The sequence below is a fragment of the Petaurus breviceps genome, unplaced genomic scaffold (genome assembly GCF_028583685.1).
Source record: "Petaurus breviceps papuanus isolate PSGF00001 unplaced genomic scaffold, PetGlider_PUasm1.0 79, whole genome shotgun sequence".
NCBI classification, from domain to species: Eukaryota; Metazoa; Chordata; class Mammalia; order Diprotodontia; family Petauridae; genus Petaurus; species Petaurus breviceps.
The window spans coordinates 36,752-55,960 of record NW_027186523.1 but is presented as its reverse complement, the minus strand read 5'-3'; the positions used below and the strand labels follow the sequence as shown (position 1 = coordinate 55,960).

Sequence of the window (19,209 nt, the reverse complement as noted above, 5' to 3'; positions counted from 1 at the left end):
CACTTGTGTTTGTATCAGGTGGCTTCAGAGAAATGTGGGGAGGGAATTTGTTCTGCCTGGACTGCCCTTAGGTGGCCCAGAGGGCAAAGAGGAGCTTTAACCTGGAGCTCTCCAAAAAGCTCATGGGATTTAACTCGGTGAATTTACTTCTCTAAGGCAAATAACCTCGACCTGGTGTCTGTCAGCAAGCAGCCTGTGCACACATTTCTCTGAGTGTATCTACCTCTTCGGAAACCTAGGAATTTTAACATTTTATCTGAACGTGGTTTAAAGGAAAATGCTACGGGGAAGATCATTGTCTGTGACCTCCTTGAGTGGTCTTCCTTTGTGGGATGTGCAAGAACTTCCAATAGAGGATTTGCTATTATTTGAAGTTGCCTGGGAAGTGACTAACAAAGGTTTGTAGTACTTTTTTTAAAGGCCACATATTTTTTTTTTTAGAAATAGATTTGAAATGATCATAACAAGAATTAGTTTTTAGTGGGCTGTCAATAAAATATTCCAAAGAACTCTGACATTTTGTAGCAAGTTTAGTTATTTTGGTAGGTAATGAAAACTTAACTAAGTGATTAAACTTAAGAGGGGAAGAATTGAGCTAATTTGTGAGTGTGTACATTTCAAGAAGGTAGAGAGGCTAAATGGTTATGAGCAGAAAATGAAATTGCCTAAGGTTTTTGGGGATGTATCTATGCATTTATTCTCCCCCTCTCTGAGGATTTCTTAGCCAAAAGAATAACTGAATGGCTTTAAGATTACATCTAATCAGATAAAATTAGATTCTTAATTACTCCATTATTATTCATTATTCATTTTTATTAATAATTATAAATTGTATGAATTATTAAACATATTTCCTGATCATTTGAGATAAGAGCCTGTTGAAGTAGGAAGGGCCATGTATTTAAATTCAAAAGATGGGCATTCCAATACCAACTTTACTCCTGGGTGACCATGGACAAGTCATTTAGCCCCTTGGGCCTCTGCTTTGTCGTCTGTAAAAACAGAGGATTGGATTTGATATTCTCTATGGTTCATTTCGGCTCCAAATTCTATTATCCCAATGAAAGTGGCAGCTAAACTCTCATACATTCTGCTCTACATAGGAAAATGTTGATATTTGCATTAATATGAAGAAATAATTGTTCTCTCATCAGTCTGATTACATGAAGACCATTAAAAGAAAAAAAAAAGAAAAAGGTGTGCTAATGGAGTGATCTACTAATAATTACTGATACCAGTTTCCTTTTAGATTCGTAGAAAATGGGATTCATAGTTTATAATGATTTTGCCTTATGGAGATATCATAAATGATTACTAAACTAAGGCTTCCTTAAGAAACTTTACAGAGAGACAATGAGAATATTGACAACAGTATTCACAATAAAATTTCAGTTCATTTCTTGATCATATAGCAGTTGAGGGGGATATGTATTTTGCAAAATTTTGGAGACTTCTAAATCATTGATAGGTAAACAGCAATCAGAATCTGAGTGATTTGAAGATTTCTACATGGTTGAAAATAATTATAAAGCACAAGATTTCTACAGTCCCTTCCAGTTGTAAGTTCCAGGATTTTGTGGTGAGATGGTAACAAATAAAATTGCTACCAGATATAAATTAAAGTCCTATAGTCCTATACAGTCCTAAACAGGCAGTTTAGGATTTTCATCTTCAAACTGGCTTATAAATATTAATCCATAAAGATTCTCATCAGTATAAATTTATAAATTAGTAAGTTCTATTTATGGAAAGTACTGTGAAATACTCTTAATTCTTTTTTTTTTCCTTTTGGAGGGTAATTGGGATTAAGTGACTTGCCCAATGTCACACAGCTAGTTTTTGTGTTAAGTGTCTGAGGTCGGATTTGAACTCAGGTCCTTCTGACTCCAGGGCTGGTGCTCTATTCACTGTGCCACCTAGCTGCCCCAATCCTCTTATTCTTTAATTCATAGGGAGATAGATCTATGGATGGCATAGATTTGTGGAAACTGTAGATCTTTGCATTATAAGTTTTGCAATATCCACTTAAATGCTAATTGCTCATATTTGACAGGAAACATGGCATGATGGATAAAAAGTCAACCTTGGAGTCTGGAAGACATGATTCAAGTCTTGCCTTTGACACATAAAAAATTCACTTAAAATTTTATTTCCATCGGCAATTCTTCAAGATTATTTAGGTCACTAATGAGATGCTGATGATCATGGTACAGGATGTTTTCATGGGTCTGGGAAAAAAAAAAAGATAACTTTCAAGTATGCTGTGCTTTCAGGATTCTAAAGTACTTTCCTTGAAATCTTATGGTGTAAATAATGCAAATAAATATTATTTTCTCAATATTAAAGAGGAGTAAACTGAGGCTTAGAGAGATTGTCTTGAATAGTGAAAGACAGGAATTGGACCTAGACCTCTTCTGAGTCCAAATCCCAGTTTTCTTCCACAACACCATGCACTTTCTAACTCAGCGGTACTTAAACACTTTCTGTCCAAAGTCCATGTTTTCACAGTCAATCTCTAGGGTACATTAATCCCAGATCCATGCAGTATGTGTGTGTGTTGGGAGTGGAAGGGAAGGGGGATGTTACTGGCATTGGGCAAGAGCTCAGGGAGGTGGGGAAGAAGGAGGTGGCTCTGCCAAATGGAACCAAAAGAAAGAGGTGATTTTTTTTTTAGCATCAGCAATCAATCCATCCCTTACCATTGTCCCTATGCCACCTCCCCATGCCCCTCCACTATTCCCCAGGCTAAGTCAATTCTACCCACCATATCTCTCTGTACAGATAGTATGTTACTTTTTGGAGATATCAGTCCTACCAATCAGTTGAGAAATTTTTTTATGACTGTATTATGTTCTGAGCACTGTGCTAAGCACTAGGCATAGAAAGAAAGTCAAAAGCACAATCCCTGTCCTCAAGGAGGTGATGGATGAGACAACATGATAACAACTCTATACAGACAAGGTGCACCTTCCAGGCATGGTGGACAATTAGTGAAAAGACTCAGAGTTAAAATCAGTAAATGGAGTGTTTATGGACTGACAAAAATAAATGTAGCTCTAGTCTTGAATTTGTAGAATAAAAAGGAAAAAAAATGGGAAGAAATGAAGGGGTCAGATTGTGAAAGGTTTTAAATGCCAACCAGAGGATTTTTATATTTGATCCTAAAGGCAATAGAAATCCTTCTGGAATTTAACAGTGGTTGCAATGATCTTTATCCCTACTCCAAATTTCTCAACCTAAGCTTCCAAGGTCCTTCCCTAGTTACAGCTTTGACAAATTCCTTCCTTTATGATGTTGGTTTACATAATCCAACAAGCTTTTCAGGCTCTGAGCCGCACCACAGATGATTCTGGGAAGTAAAAGGCAGTTAGCCATTATGAAGTCTTATTATTTACTAGTTGGGAAGATCAAGATCACATCATTAACACATTACCTCTATTGGATGGATTCACTCATAAGTTCTATGTTTTGTTTTGGAGGTCAGCTGGAGAACGTGGTCTTAGAGTTTGGGGAAATTGATATTATACTTATGGTGATTGTTTTCCATAACTCCAATTATTCTTCTCCATCACATATGGCCATAAGTAGAGGTGAAGGAGTCATGACTACAGCCCCTTGAGAGTGTTTATTGTAAGGGTTGTTTATCATACTTTCTTTTTTCAACCACTGGCTTATAAATATTAATCCATAAGTATTAGGGCATAAATATTAGAGGCACTCTACTTCCTAATAATTTGCCAGATATGGGGGGGCACCATTGTAAAGTATTATTCTTATAGCAAACCAGGCAGAGAATGAATCCTCATGATTACTAAAGAAATGAGCTTAATAGAGATTTGTTTCATTGAATTCTAAATGTTAGCCATCAAATGAGTTCATTTGAATGAGAAAGAATGAAATAGTAAACTTAAAATTAATGAAACCATTATAAACTTTTTTAAACAGTTGGTGGCATCTATACTGTAATCCAGACCAAGGCAAAAACAACAGCAGATGAATGGGGAGAAAATTATTGTCTGATTGGTCCATATTTTGAACACAATATGAAGACCCAAGTGGAAGAGTGTGAGCCTCCAAACCCTGCAATTAAAAAAGCAGTGGATGCAATGAATTTGCATGGGTGCCAGGTACTATGCTTCCCTTAAGAACTAAAAAAGAACAAAGAAAATTTTAAGGAAGTGAGTAAAATTATAGCCTCTAACTGTAGAAGGAGCAATAAACTAACCCCTGCCACCATAAAAGTTAGGTTAATTTTTCCCTAAAAGGTACTGAAACTATCCTTTAGATTTAACTGGCTTGGGGGCTTAAAATCTCAGATGCTCATATAGCTTCTGGATGCCTAAGTGCAAAAGGAATGCAAGGAGCTCCAACTGCCCGATTGGTGAAAGACCATGGACAGCTCAAGCAGCTGAGTTCAGCTTAGCTGAATCAACTTGAGATGTCCTCTGTGCCATTCTTGTTACGTATCTTTCTCCGGCTTTGGCTACGTAAATGTCCTTTTGAATGTACCGAGTGAACTACCACAGAACCAGCCTGAGAAAGGCCCAACCACAACACCTATGGAAAACCACTTAGTCATATTAATGAGCTACCTTTTTTTGACCTGCCCACAATGAGATCACAATAGATAGAAGACTGAACTAGGACTGAATTTCTGTATTATGTTATTTCTAAAACTCCTTACTAAACTTATGCTGCAGAATAGTCCTTTGGGAAAGGCAGTATTATAGGTCATTTTAAAAATAGGATTTATAATAATGGAAGTCTGAAAGGTTAAATTCTGAGTAGACAAAAGGAACCATTCTATACTCTTGCGATTTTTCTTCATGCTCTTCATTGATTTATGAGCATATCACCAGAAGTGACAGGAACAAAACATTTCCTGGGTACAAAACATTCTAGGCAGCTTAGCTGAGTATCTAGGACAAATGTTGTCATTTATCTTCTTTTGTACAAAGAAGCAAATGTGAAATGCCAGTATAGACAATGTGTTATAGGACTTCAGAGAAAGGACAGACAACTGTGGCCTATGGGGGTAGAGGGCAGCCATATGAAAATTGGGGGAGGAATAAGGGAGAAAGGTTCTGAAAGACTCCAACAGAAGATTATCTCTGTTGAGACTTAAGCAGAATGGGGGAAAGGAGGGGTTGGAAACAGTAGGATTTAAATAAGTTAGAGAAGAAGGGAAGTCATTTTAGAAAGGTCTAACTATATACAAGCAATATTTGCTTTGGAATGATCAGAAGAAAATGAGCATTTATCTAATTTAATGCATGGATAAAACTTGGATAATATAGATGAATGGAAATTAGCACAGCTCATTAAGTTGTCTTTTTCAAACAGGTATTTCAATCAGGTCTAAAAAAATGATTACTACAGCTTTCTATTCAACTTGGAAAATCATTTTCTACTAATCAAAAGTTATATTCATTCACTAATCACAAGTTTTTCTTACTTGCATAATGAACAGGTTCATTTTGGAAGATGGCTCATAGAAGGGAGCCCTTACGTGGTGTTGTTCGATATAGGATATTCTGCTTGGAATCTGGACAGATGGAAAGGAGATCTCTGGGAAGCATGCCACATAGGAATCCCTTACCATGACCGGGAAGCTAATGATATGCTTATATTTGGGTCATTAACTGCCTGGTTCTTAAAGGAGGTACCACTACCACATAGTGTAATAAAGGGGTGTAATAAAGCTACTTTCATTTTCAGACACAGTAGATTAGTTCACAAGAATGATTTCACAAGAGGCACATGGTCTAAGAGGAAGCTGGCAGTATGGGAAAGAGTACTGGGTTAGCGGTCAGGGGCCATGATTTCCAGTCTCAGCTCTACCACTAACTTATGATACTATTCTGGGCAAATCATTCTTTCTCTATAGCTCTCATTTAGAAAATGAAGGAGTTAAATTAAAGGATGTCTAATATCCTTAACTACACTGAAACTCTATTCTTTTTTAGCTTAAGCAAATTAAATGATTATGCAATTATTGTCTGACCTAAGACCTTTTCAAAGGAACTTGAAAAAAATGATTTTAACTTGTATAAATTCTGATTTCTGGAGCACAGCCAAAAATAGAAATACCATGCCACTCTACCTCTGTTCTAAGCTTTCTCCTGATTTTAGAAAACTACAGATATGCAAACCAAACTAGCATTTTAAATCTTTTTTTCACAGCCCTGCCCGCTCATTGGCATTTTAAAAAAATCTCTAGGTCATTATTTTACTGATATAAAAGTCAGCCTGCACAATCAAGGAGAAACAGATGTGTAAATCTGGTAGTAATCTATATAAGTTATCAGAGAGGCAATAAGGATTAGTGAGCTGAGAACTGACCTTGGAATCAGCAAGACCAGAGACCAAATTTTGTTACTGCAAGGGTGAGCCTGGCCAAATCACTTGAACTTTCAGTGCCCCAGGCAACTCTCTAACACACTAAGTTATAGATTAATCGCCCATCTGCAACAGTAGAAAGAGCTACCACACCAAGGAGCATGAGACCAATAAAATCACAGGTCTGGAAAAAAATACCCACAACAAAATACTAATACTATTGTCTTAAATTATCAAAAGCAAGTCTATACATTTAATATTTACAATACTAATTTTAAATTTGAAAGTAGCATCAATAAGATATTTTAAAAAATATTCATGGTATTCAGTGATGATAATGATGATGTAACATACTGAAATGAAGAGTTATGTTTTAAGTACAAAGCTTTGATGTCTTTTTAATAATTTTGCTAATTTTCCATTCAGAACTATAGTAACAAATGTTTAACATTTCAGACTTGATGCTGTGTCATATGTACTCAGCATTGACTCAGCAACAACAACAAAGAGAGGGGAATGGGGAGACTTGAGGCAGGTAGACCAACCAGATGTGCAACAATACAGATGTGAGGTGACAGTGGCCTTCACCAGGGTGTTGGCTGTATGAATGGAGAGAAGGGGAAGCATACGAGGATGTTTCAGAGGTAGAAATGATAGGACTTTGCAATAGATTGGCTATGTGAAGTGAGTGAGAGTGAGGAGTCAAGGATGATGCCAGCACTGGGAGTCTGGGAGACTATGAGAATAATAGTACGTACAACAGTAATAAGAAAAATAGGAAGAGGGAAGGAGAAAAGGCAATGAGTTCAGTTTTAGACATATTGAGTTTAAGATGTCCACAGGATATCCAATTTGAGGCATACAATTGGCAGTTGAAAATGCAAAACTCAGAGTCAGGTGAGAGGTTAAGACTGGATAAATAGACCTGAATCATCTGCAGAGATAATTGGACTCCATGGGAACTGATGAGATCACCAAGAAAAATAGTATAGGGGAGCAGAATCGGGAAAACGGTGCACACAATTACAGACACATTGTATCTGTGATGACTGACTGATAGATTGGGCTCCTCTCAGCAATGCAAGGCTATAAGACAACTCCAAAAGACTCATGAGGAAAGGGCCATCCACATCCAGAGAAAGAATTATGGAGTCTGAATGCAGATTGAAGCAAACGACTTTCGTGCTCTCTTTTTTGTTTTGTTTCTTTTTTCTCATTGTTCACTCCATTGGTTATAATTCTTCTTTACAACTTGACTAATGTTGAATGTGAAGGTATTTGTAGGATATATTTCCGATTGCATGCCACCATAGGGTGAGAAGGAGGAGAGGAAGGGAGAGAAAATTTGGAACTCAAAAACATGTGGAGAGTTCAAATCTGGCCTCAGACACTTAATACAAAAACTAGCCGTGTGATCTTGGGTAAGTCACTTAACCCCAATTGCCCTCCAAAAAGCAACAAAACAAAACAAAACAAAAATGTGGAACTGAATGCTGTAAACTAAAAGTAAATGAACAAAAAAAGAAAAATAGTATAAAGGAGAAGAGAAGAGGATGAAGAGAGAGCTGTGGAGTATAGCAAAGGTTAACAAGCATCACCTGAATGACAGGTCCAGCAAAGGAGACTGAAAAGAAGCAATTGTTCAGGTAAGAGGAAAGCTAGAAAAGAACAGTATAATGAAAACCGAGAGGAGAGCATTAAGAAAAGAACGATCCACAATGTCACCAACTGCAGAGAGGTAAAAAATGATAAGGATTGAGAAATAGTCATTAGATTTGGCAATTAAGAGATTATTAGTAATTAGAGAAGAGCTTCAGTTGAATTATGAGGTCAAAAACCAGACTGAAGAGAATTTAGAAGACAGTGAGAGGAGAGGAACTAGAGGCACCCATTGTAGCTGGCATTCTCAAGTTTAGCCATGAAAGAGAGGAGAGGTAGAGGGCAATAAGAAAGGCCTGAGTATACCTTTAGATAGTAGGGAAGCAGCCATTAGACAGGAAAATATTGAAGATTAGTGAGAAAATGGGGGTGATGGGAGGGAGCATTCTGTAGGAAAAAGATACCATCAAATGGAATCAACAGTGCATATTCAGTGGCTTGCCTTGGTAAGGAGAGGTGCTACCTCTCCATGTGGGAACAGGGGTGAACGAGAAGACAGAAGGGGAAATCATTTGAGTAAGGTGAGATAAGGGACAAGATGGAAGAATTCTAAGAAAATAGTCTCAATTTTTTTTTTAGTGAAGTGTGAGGCAAGGTTTTCAGCTGAGAAAGGTGATGAGGACCAGCTGTCACTGGTGAGTAAAGGTCACCTTGTGATTTATGGGGAGCAAATGTAATAACTGTAAGCAGCAAAGGTGAGCAAGAAGTTTTCTGACTCCCTCATACAAGAGACGAGTATGAATAAAAAAATTTTCATTAGTCACTGTGATAACTGGGATAATGGGAATTGTGTTCAATTAGAGAGGTGTAAAAAGATTACCTTGCTGCAGTGAGGGTCCAGGTAAGATTATGAAACTTAAATTTGTACTGTTCTCAGTTAGCATGGTTTTGTGTTTTTCTCTAGCATCATTCAGCAATATATGAATAATCTGAAGGCAACAGATTGTGAGAGGAATCCAAGGATGAGACTTGACAAAGCATGAGCATTAATAGAATAAAATCACAAGAGACTCAAGTGTAGAAGATAGAGTAGAATTGAGCTGGTTCACTGGTTCATTAAGACAGTTTCAAACTAAAATAGAAATGGGATCTACTAGATGGTATATAATAATCCCTATAGGTACAGGTTGACTTGGAAAATCACATATTAGCATTATCTATGTTTGATTGTATTTTTATTTATTTTGTTAACTATTTCCTATTATATTTTAATCTGGTTCAGATCTTACTTGGGAGTACTGGGGGCTGCAGATGGCCCATGGGTGGCATGTCTGACACCTCTGCATTAAATGGTTGAGATAGCAAAGGGAGGAAACTGAAGCTTGATCATGAAATAGCCTAGAAATGAGGCCTTGTAAGGATGAAGAACAGGGTTGTGGGTTACAAGGTAGAGAGGAAAAAGAAAGTGATAAAAGATTATAATTAGATAAAGGAATTTTGTAGTTCATGAATGTAGAAGTGGAAAAATTGTGGATGTTGAGGTTATAACCATCTCTGTGCATGATAGAGGTGGAAGAGCATACTAGATTGGTCATTTGAAATGAATAGATTGAAGAACTGGGACATTAGAATGTTTGATGGAGTATCAATATCTATGCTGAAGATCTGTAGCATGAAGGCAGGATTTGGAGTATAGAGAAAGAATGTGAGGCAGACGCTGAACCCATTGAGGAAGGAGGGAGTGTGTCCTGAGCATTAGTACATAAATGCTACCAGAAAACTGGATCATAAATTTGGATTGAATGAACCTCAAAGCAGGAGAGGCTACTGAGATGTAGTGATAATAGTGCATGTAAGTACTGACTGCAAATGTAGTGACTGTAAGCAGCAATGGGGAGCAGGACGTTTTCTGACTCTCTCACCACAGCCAGTGAGTCTGGGAGTATGAGTAAAAGTGAAACTGGTATTGGAAAAGGTGAGAGTCAGGTGAGTCTGAGGCTGAGTTTTATCAATGGTTGCTTTCCTCTGTAACCTTAACCAACCAATCAATTAATCAATGAGCAAACATGAAGGACCTACTCTGAGCTAGGAGCTGAAGAATTTGAAAGTCTTCAGCTAGAGCCCATCCTCCCTTGAAAATCATCAGTGAATTTAATGAATGTGAAGCAACCCTGACATCTAAGTCTTTACACAGGAAAGTAACTCTCTGAATTTAATAATGAAGCTTTAGATAATCTTGTCCCTGGTGAGTCAAGGTCACATTGTGGTTTGGGGAACTAAACGGGGTCTTTCCCCCTTCATTTCATTTTCTGAAATATCTATTGACTACTACCCAATCACATTAGAAGGCAAAATGGAAAGAATGTTTATTTCAGAGGTATCAGACCCTGGTTCAAGTTTTGGCTTAACTTTTGTGATCTTAAGCTTAATCTCTTTAGGTCTCCCTTTTCTCATCTGTAAAGATTTCTTAAAGCCCTAAATCTGATTCTCTGATAAAATATGCTGCTAAGGTAAGCAACCCCTCCACCACAAGATTTATAAAATATTAGAGCTGAGAGGAACCTTAGAGGCTTAAATCCTACTTCTTACTTAGCAATTTTAGATTATTTCTAGAACCCAGGACTCCCGGTTTCTAGGTCAATTTTCCCCCCATTTCATTATGCTATTCTTTCCAGTATGGACTCCCATGATCTTAACATTGATTACTATGTGGGAAGATCAATATCTTAAAATACACCAACCAAATCATCCCCAATCCCTCCCAATACAGGTTAATATTCAACTAAACTCCATCCAGTCACCAGGCTTCCTTGATTATGTTGAGTGTTTTGCAATTATAACTCTTACTCTCATCTCCCTTCACATAAGAGACAAGGCAAAACTGAAAAGGAAGAATGCTTTTGGTTCCATTATAAAAGTGGAGGAAGAGTGGATATTGGCAAAACAGCCTGATCCAATGGAGTTAGAAGACCTAGATTTGTTACTAAATGTGTTATCTTCCTACTGCTACTATCATTAACATTTATAGTGTTTACACTATTCTAAGAGCTTTACAATTACTATCTCATTTGATCTTCACAACAACCCTGGGAAGGAGATGCTATTATTATTACCCCCACTTTAGAGATGAGGAAACTGAGGCATACAGAGGTTAAGTGACTTGCCCAAGGTCACACAGCTAATAAGTGTCTGAGTCCAGATTTGAACTCCAATCTTCCTGACTCCAGACCCAGTGCTCTCTCCACCATACCACCATACCACCATCTAATCTCTCTGTGCTTCAATTATATAATCTATAAAATAAAGAACAATGAATTCCTATAAACAAGTTTTTATGAGAAGAAAATTATATAAACCTGTAGATCTGAAAATATTTGGAAATTTTAGTGTTTTTTTTTCCTTCCTGTATCAGGTAACTGACAATGTGGGTGACAAACATGTCATTGTTCAATTTCATGAATGGCAAGCTGGAACTGGACTAGTTCTTTCTCGAGCCAGGAGACTTCCTATTGCCACAATATTTACAACTCATGCAACATTGCTTGGAAGGTACCTCTGTGCAGCAAATGCTGATTTCTACAACCACCTGGATAAGGTAAAATAATCCTCTTTTGTTCCTTCCTTCCCCTTCTTCCCACCTCTTCCCCCTTCCTTTTTGATTCTTATGATGATCAGAATTATTGATTCCAAATTTTCAGAAGCCAGATTGTAGAACTTAACCAGTGTTCATAACCATGCTCCTCAAGGAAAATCAGACATCTAGTATATGGCACATGAAATATGGCACAATTGTCATCTTTCAAAGAAAACATCTTTTGGGGCCATACAACTTAAATCATAGGAAGTATTTGGAAGGTTTGTGGAGGATCCAATGTTATGGGGTGTCCTCAGCTTCTTCCACTTTTGATATGATGGGTATTTGGGTATGATGATGGGTATCATTATCCTGTCAGTGGAGAGAATGCTAAAGAATGCTCTCAGTTTCTCACTTTTGTTGATAATGCTATAATTAATGTAAGTGGCAATGGCGGCAGCTAAGTGGCATGGTAGAAAGACTGCTGGGTCTGGAGTCAGGAAAACTCCCTTTCCTAAGTTCAAATTAGGCCTCAGACACTTACTAGCTATGTGACCCTGGGCAAGTCACTTAGCCTTGTTTGTGTCAGTTTCCTCATCTGTAAAATGAGCTGGAGAAAGAAAGGGCGAACCACTCCAGTACCCCCAAAATGATTTGGGGATAAAGCATACACAATAGCTGATGGGAATTGGGGGGTTTCTCTCTTCCTTCAGTCCTGATAATACTACCTTTATCAACACCCTGGGCATCAAGGAGATTGTAGGCACCTGCCTGTCAGTATGAGCCCTCTCTCCTCCCAACCCTAAATAAACAAGTGGCTGGGACTTCATAGGATGGGGGTCAGTATCTACTGTTTACTTTTAATTCTTTTGGGGGTAAATATGGTATGTAAGTAATGGGAGGGGGAAATACTGAAACCTGGACCATAATTCAAGGTAGGCAAACCATGTATGCCTCAGTGGTCATGCTTTTATGTGTACTCCCTTTGCAAGTGAACCCAACACCATTTGCCATGGTTAATTCCATTTGGCATCCTTCCATTTTATGTGACCAGTTGGGTAGTCTGTCTTTCTGCATATTTATTTAGTCCTTCAGAGTAACTATGTGGTTCTAATCTCAAATTTTCTAATGACTGACCTGGCTAAATGATCTCTTCTCCCTGATGCATAGATATTCTCACCTGTCAAATAAGGAAGTTGCAATAGATGAATTCCAAGGCCCCTTCCAGCTCTAATAGTCTATGATTCTATGAAATAGAGCACAGGTGTGTTTGGGGGTTGGGTGGATGGGGGCATGTTCCAATGATGAGAATAAAAAGTAGTATTTTCATTTCAAAGATATTCACCATGCAAGAGAGTTCATACTAACAAGACTTAGCATTTATAAAGCCATCAGTGATAACTTTCCTGGATAAAAAAGGTCAACATGACCCAAAGGCAAGATGATAAACATAAAGAATTCATTTAAAATATACTCATTAAGGAATTTGATAGGCAGCAAGTTCTTCAGAGAATTTTCTAGCTGCTTCCTAGAAGGTGATTACTAAGGTCAAACCAGTGATCTGTGACAAGCCTAGTGGACATATCTGACTTTTGTGATATCTGAAGGGCACAGGACATTTTTTTTCTTTTAAAATCAATTAAAGTTGATTTAGTAGTAATAGTAAGGTAAATAGTAACAATAAATACTAAGTCAAAGTATACCTTGGACCTACCTAATTGCTTCCCCTTCAGAATTACTTTTCTCAATATGGATTCAGAACAAGACATTCATATTATAATTTTATTCTTTTGGGAAAAGGAAGTAAACTTATATTTATTGATTTCATACTGCTTATTTTATGTTACTATTATTATTTGTCATAGAATAAAAATAATACAATGAAAAATCTAAGAATTCCTATAATGAGCTTAAATTCTATTATAGGCGAAGCATAGAAGAACATCAGGTTATATATATATATATATGTAATTTAATATATATAAAATTTATATATATATATATTTATAGGCATTTTTTAAAGAATTAGTGGTGCTAAATGTTTGGTTTCCCTTTGTAGGAACCTGAACCAGCCCCAGTTAAGTTGAGTAGGAAGGCAAACTAAGGTATGGTGATAGACAAGCACAAGAAAAATATTCAACTTTTACAAGGGTAGAAGGAATGAATTTTATTCTATTTAAGAGTTAATTGGAACTGATTAAAATTTTTTTTATTTGCCTCTTATGGGGAACACTAACCAACTCACAAGTTTCATAAAAATCTGTTATCTAAGACAGCATTGTCAGTTTGTGAGACACTTGTATTTTTTTTCCATTTTTTTAAACAATTCTTTTTAAAGTTTTAAGTTCCAAATTCTATTCCTCCTTCCCTCTCTCCCTTCCCCCTTCTCTGAGACAGTAAGCAATAGATATAGGTTATCCATGTAAAATTAGGTAAAACATTTGCACATTAGTCATTTTGTACAAGAAGACTTGAATAAAAGAAAAAAACGAAGGAAAGAAAGTGAAAAAATAGTATGATTCAGTCTATATTTAATCAATATTAGTTCTTTCTCTGGAGAAAGATAGGATGTTTCATTTTTAGTCTTTTGGGATTGTCTTGGATCTTTGGATTGCTAAGAATAGCTAAGACAGCTGCTAATTCATTCACAATTTTTCTTCAAACAATATTGTTACTGTGTTGAATGTTGTCCTGGTAATTTTCACTTCACTATGCATCAGTTTATTTAAGTGTTTTGAAGTTTTTTCTGAAATCCTCCGGTTTGTCATTTCTTATAATACAATAATATTGCATTACAATCCTATACCACAATATGCTTAGCCATTCCCCAATTGATGAACATCCCTTTGATTTCCAATTCTGAACCACCACAAAAAGAGCTACTACAAATTTTTTGCACAAATAGGTCCTTTTCCCATTTTTTGGATGTCTTTGGGATAGCAGTGGTATTGTTGGACCAAAGGGTATGCACGATTTTATGACCCTTTGGTCATAGTTCCAAATTGTTCTCCAGAATTGTTAGATCAGTTCACAATTCCACCAAAAATGCATTAGTGCCCCAGTTTTTCCACATCCCCTCCAATATCCAACATTTTCCTTTTTTGTTATATTAAATACTTTGACAGGTATGAGGTGGTACTTCAGAGTTGTTTTAATTTGCATTTCTATGATCAATAATAATTTAGAGCATTTTTAAATTTGACAATAGATAACTTTGATTTTTTTGTCTGAAAACTGCCTGCTCATATCCTTTGACCATTTATCAATTGAGGAATGACTTGTATTTTTTTTAATAATTTTGACTCAGTTCTCTATATATTCGAGAAATAAGGCCTTTGTCAGAGATACTTCACACTTGTGAATTTGCTGAGACAAGGGGGGGGGGCATTTATTCACCTTTAATCCCCATCAGTCAATGCATCTGTCCATCCAATCTCCCAACTATGATGACATAGGAATATCACTACAGCCAGAAGCATCCTGACATTTCCTTTTACTTTTATAGTCCATTGTCTTGAATGTACATGGAGTAAATTCATTCCCAGATTAAAAGGTGGGGGTAGTGCTGTTTCAGAGTGAGGAGAGGTAGAAGCATTCTTAAACAACAATTCTCTTGATTCTGGCTTCCCACTTCCAATCAAGCCTTATGATCCTTATGCCCAAATAGAGGCCCTTTCCTTGGATAGCCAAGTGGTACAGTAGATAGAACATCAGGTTTGGAGTCAGGAAGATCTGAGTTCAAATCTGGCCTCACATACTTACTAACTGTGAACCAGGGCAAGTCACTTATCCTCTATTTGCCTCAGTTCCTCATCTGTAAAATGGGGATCCACTAGAGAAGGAAAATGGCAAATCACTCCAGTATCTTTGCCAAGAAAACCCCAAAGTCTGTAGGCTCCTGTAAGAGTTGGACATGACTGAACAACAGGACCACACCTTCCTTCAGTCAGTCAATAAACATTTATTAAGCACCTCTTATGTACATCAGTTCATGTAAGTTTTTCAGGCACTGTGCTAAAGACTATGAGGATACAAATAGAAGCAAAAACAGTTCCTTTAGTCAAGAAGCTTATAATCTAATGGGGGAAAACAATATATAACAAGAAGTTGAAAAGTAGGGGGAGGGGGAGAAGAGGTACAATTCTTCAAGGGTGGCTCTGCAAGTCTATGACTTCTTCCCAGTGTCATAGATTCTCAGAATTGGAAAGGACCTCATAGGCCTCGAGCCCACCCTAAACCTGAGCTTGGATTCCCTCTACAATGTCCTAAACAAGTGCTTGTGCAAACTTTGTTTGAAGACTATAAGTTAGGAGGAAACTACTACAGGCAGTCCCTTTTTATCTCTAATTGTCAGGAAATTTTTCTTGACTTCAAAACTAAAGTTACCTTCTGGCAACTTAGGATCATAGATTTCAAGCTGAAGGGGGTCTTAGAAGTCATTTAGCACCCCTCTAACCACATACCCATTTTACAGATCAGGAAATTGGGTCCCACAGAAGTTAAATGACCCTGGGTCATAACAACTTTTAAGTCCTTAACTCCCTTCTTAAATCATGGACTTGACTGTTCCATGGAATGTATGCCTCAGTACAAGAGCAATAACTCATATAACTTTATGATTTTCTCACATCAGTCCTATGGCATAGGCAGTATAACTCTTATTGTCACCATTTTGCAGATTTGGAAAGCGAGCCTCATAAAATTTAAGTGACTTGCCCAAGGTTACACAACTAGTAAATTCCAAGATACCTTGTTAAATCACGGTACTTAACTGCTGACCTCAGTCAACACAACTTTCCTTCATAGGTCAATGTGCAGCAATAGCTGATTCTCTGTTGTAACATCTGTTAGTTCAACCGTCTGCCCAGCATCAATTAGCTTCTAATTATGGCCTTGCCTTGCTATAATGTTCTTGGGAGGCATCTCTGCTTCCTTTTCCATATTAAGCCCAGATCGGCCCAGCCTCTGAAATGTTCTCTCCCCATCATCAGCACAAATTTTCTGATACCTTCTTTGTCCTGACCTGACCAAGTGCTTGCTCAAAACCAGGTCCAATTAACCATCCTGAACACAGAACTCAGAGAAGTAGAGCTTAAAGCACCTGAGATATTATATGTTCCAACATACTTGTTTCAAAGATGGAGAAAGAAAATGAAACCCAAAGGAAGTGAATTGCACTGGATAATAAACTGATCATTGACAGGGCCAGAAGCTAGAATTCAGCTCTTCTGATCTTATCCAGTGACTTCCAGGGCTCTTTTTATTATACTTCATTCCTTCTCAACAATTGAATTGGTTGTTCATTCTTTCTAATTCTTTGTGACTCCTTTTGGGGGGGGGGGGTTTCTTGGCAAAGATACTGGAATGGTTTGCCATTTCCTTCTCCAGGTCACTTTACAGGTGAAGAAATTAAGGCAAACAGGGTTAAGTGACTTGCCCAGGGACACACAGTTAGTAAGTGTCTAAGGTCACATTTGAACTCAGATCTTCCTGAGCCCTGGCCCAGTGCTCTATCCACTGACATTGACCCACTTAGTTGTCTCCTCAACAACTGTGTAAGGCTTATCAGCCTCATTCTCACTTAACCATTCACAACTGCAGGCCTACCCTGGCTCACACTCACCAGGACAGAAAGAGATTCAGAGAATACAATGGCTCATTTTACTTTATCCAAAGTCTGAGGAGGCAGACTATCTCAAATAGTACCTATATTTTCAATTTATGTTATTCTCTCCCAGAAATTTAAAATAATATATGTACACAGAATCTGACTATCTTTCATTGTTATAATAGTATAAAAATACCCATGAATATAAGAACTGTGTAACCCTGTCCCCAAGAAGAGTAACCCAGTGCCAAGTAAGGAAAAAGAAGGGTAAAACTTGCATGGCCTATGTTGATAGGTAACTTAGCCCTTATTGGTAGGGTTGGGAGCAGAGACAGATTATTGGTTGCTATTTAGTATAAGTTGAAGATTTTTTATATTGTATACCTGCATCTGAAACATGCTAGCAAATCACTTGCAAGGTAAAGAGATATGACTTATGACATATCAGCCCAAGAATACTATCTTATTTTAAAAAACACTCCTACCTCAGGGCCTACTAGGTACCAGTGAATTAAATGGTAGGTTGACTTTCCATCTACTTGTACTAGAGAACCATGTGTATTAGGAACTGGACTCACTGACTCACTGAGTGTGTGTAACTTAAGGTCAATGCCCCAGGTTTTGAGAATTTAAGTGACATTTCCTTCACTCCACCGCTTTAAAAATTTGGGGGATTACAAAACTGAAAAGAGAGATTAAGTCTAATCTGTCCATTAAAGCCCAGGAACACACTAGAAATGACAGTTCCTTATTACTGATAGGACAAGAACTCTCTCTCATATTCTCCAAAAATGTCACTAAGCTCTAGACCAAGCTAAAAGTCTATAGAACAGCTGCAGTGTAAATTGTTACTTTAAATTATCATTTTATAACATCTGAATAGTGATTTACATTTTGAAAAGTACTTTCATATATATTATCTTATTTAGTCCTCACAACAAACTCTCCCAGACAAAGCAGGGGACATTATTCTCACTTTAAAGATGGGTTCTTAGCACCTACCATGCCATATGACCTTCAGCAAGAAACTTGACCTTCCTCATCGTTTATTCCTTACCCATAAAACAGTAGGATTCCTTGCTGTTCTAACAGCCTGTGAGCTCATAGCATTACCAGGCAAAACTTAAAAGTGGCAAAATTATAGAAGGATCTCATTAGAGGGATAATAAGGCAATGGTAGAGTTTAATAGCATCTGCCTTGACGTATGAACTTTTTATATTGCTACTACCTAAAAGAACCACCACTCAAATAAAAGTGAAAACAGTTCATTTTTTATAGCCTATTAAGGTTACCAGGGAGTTGGAAAATAGCAGCAGGATCTAACAACTTATTTCTATGTAAATAGCCAATAGTAGAATGCTTTACAATTAATTTAATGAGGCATAAAGTGATCATGCAGGCCATAAACTTAGGGAAATCATTTTACTTCTATGAAATAAGATTAATGATTATCTCTTATGCGGGGTTGAGTTTTAGCCTACAATGTTTATGGGCAATATCCTCAGACATTATGAGAATTTAGGGTCTCAAGGGAAAGAAATAGTCCAATTTCTTTTTAAAATGTGGGAAATGAATGTGCTAGGCAGCTATAGAGTGTTAATATTATGTCAGTTTTTTGTTAAATGATTAAAATAGGAAGTAAAGAAATAATTTTTATAGTTAATAGCTTTAAAAAATTTTTATTACAATCCCTCCCCCCTTCCTTGCCAGCCTGGTAAAGCTTAAGAATCTATTCTCAGAATTATGTTAAGTTACAAAATAAAATACATAAAATTACAAAGGAAACCAATTATATTTAAATACAGTTATCACAGTATATTTTTAAACATAGAGAGGCCTCAGGTTAAAAACCCCTGATTTTGCTGAACTTTCAAAAATAGTATCTTTGATTTCAATCTAATAAGTGAGATTCCTTTTTCTATATTTGATTAAATCTCTTTCAAAGGTTTTCAGCATGTTCGTGGACCTAAGACTTGATGAAGTAGGGATTACTACCAGAGAAGGGGAAATGTGGAATTGTATATGTGTGTGTGTCTGTCTGTGTGTGTGTGTGTGTGTGTGTGTGTGTGTGTGTGTGTGTGTGTGTGT

The 19,209-nt window shown here is 37.1% G+C and overlaps 1 protein-coding gene across 1 annotated transcript in view; it reads left to right on the top strand.

Annotated features, from left to right (window-relative positions):
- Nucleotides 1–234: 234 nt before the first annotated feature.
- LOC138175691 (glycogen [starch] synthase, liver) overlaps nucleotides 235–19,209 on the top strand; it is a gene marked incomplete at its 3' end in the record, with an annotated part of 53,146 nt that continues 34,171 nt past the window's right edge. The window contains exons 1-4 of the mRNA XM_069106208.1: nucleotides 235–398; nucleotides 3,946–4,127; nucleotides 5,471–5,662; nucleotides 11,351–11,533. Coding sequence (XP_068962309.1) covers nucleotides 278–398; nucleotides 3,946–4,127; nucleotides 5,471–5,662; nucleotides 11,351–11,533 — 678 coding nt within the window. The remainder of the gene's footprint in view (nucleotides 399–3,945; nucleotides 4,128–5,470; nucleotides 5,663–11,350; nucleotides 11,534–19,209) is intronic.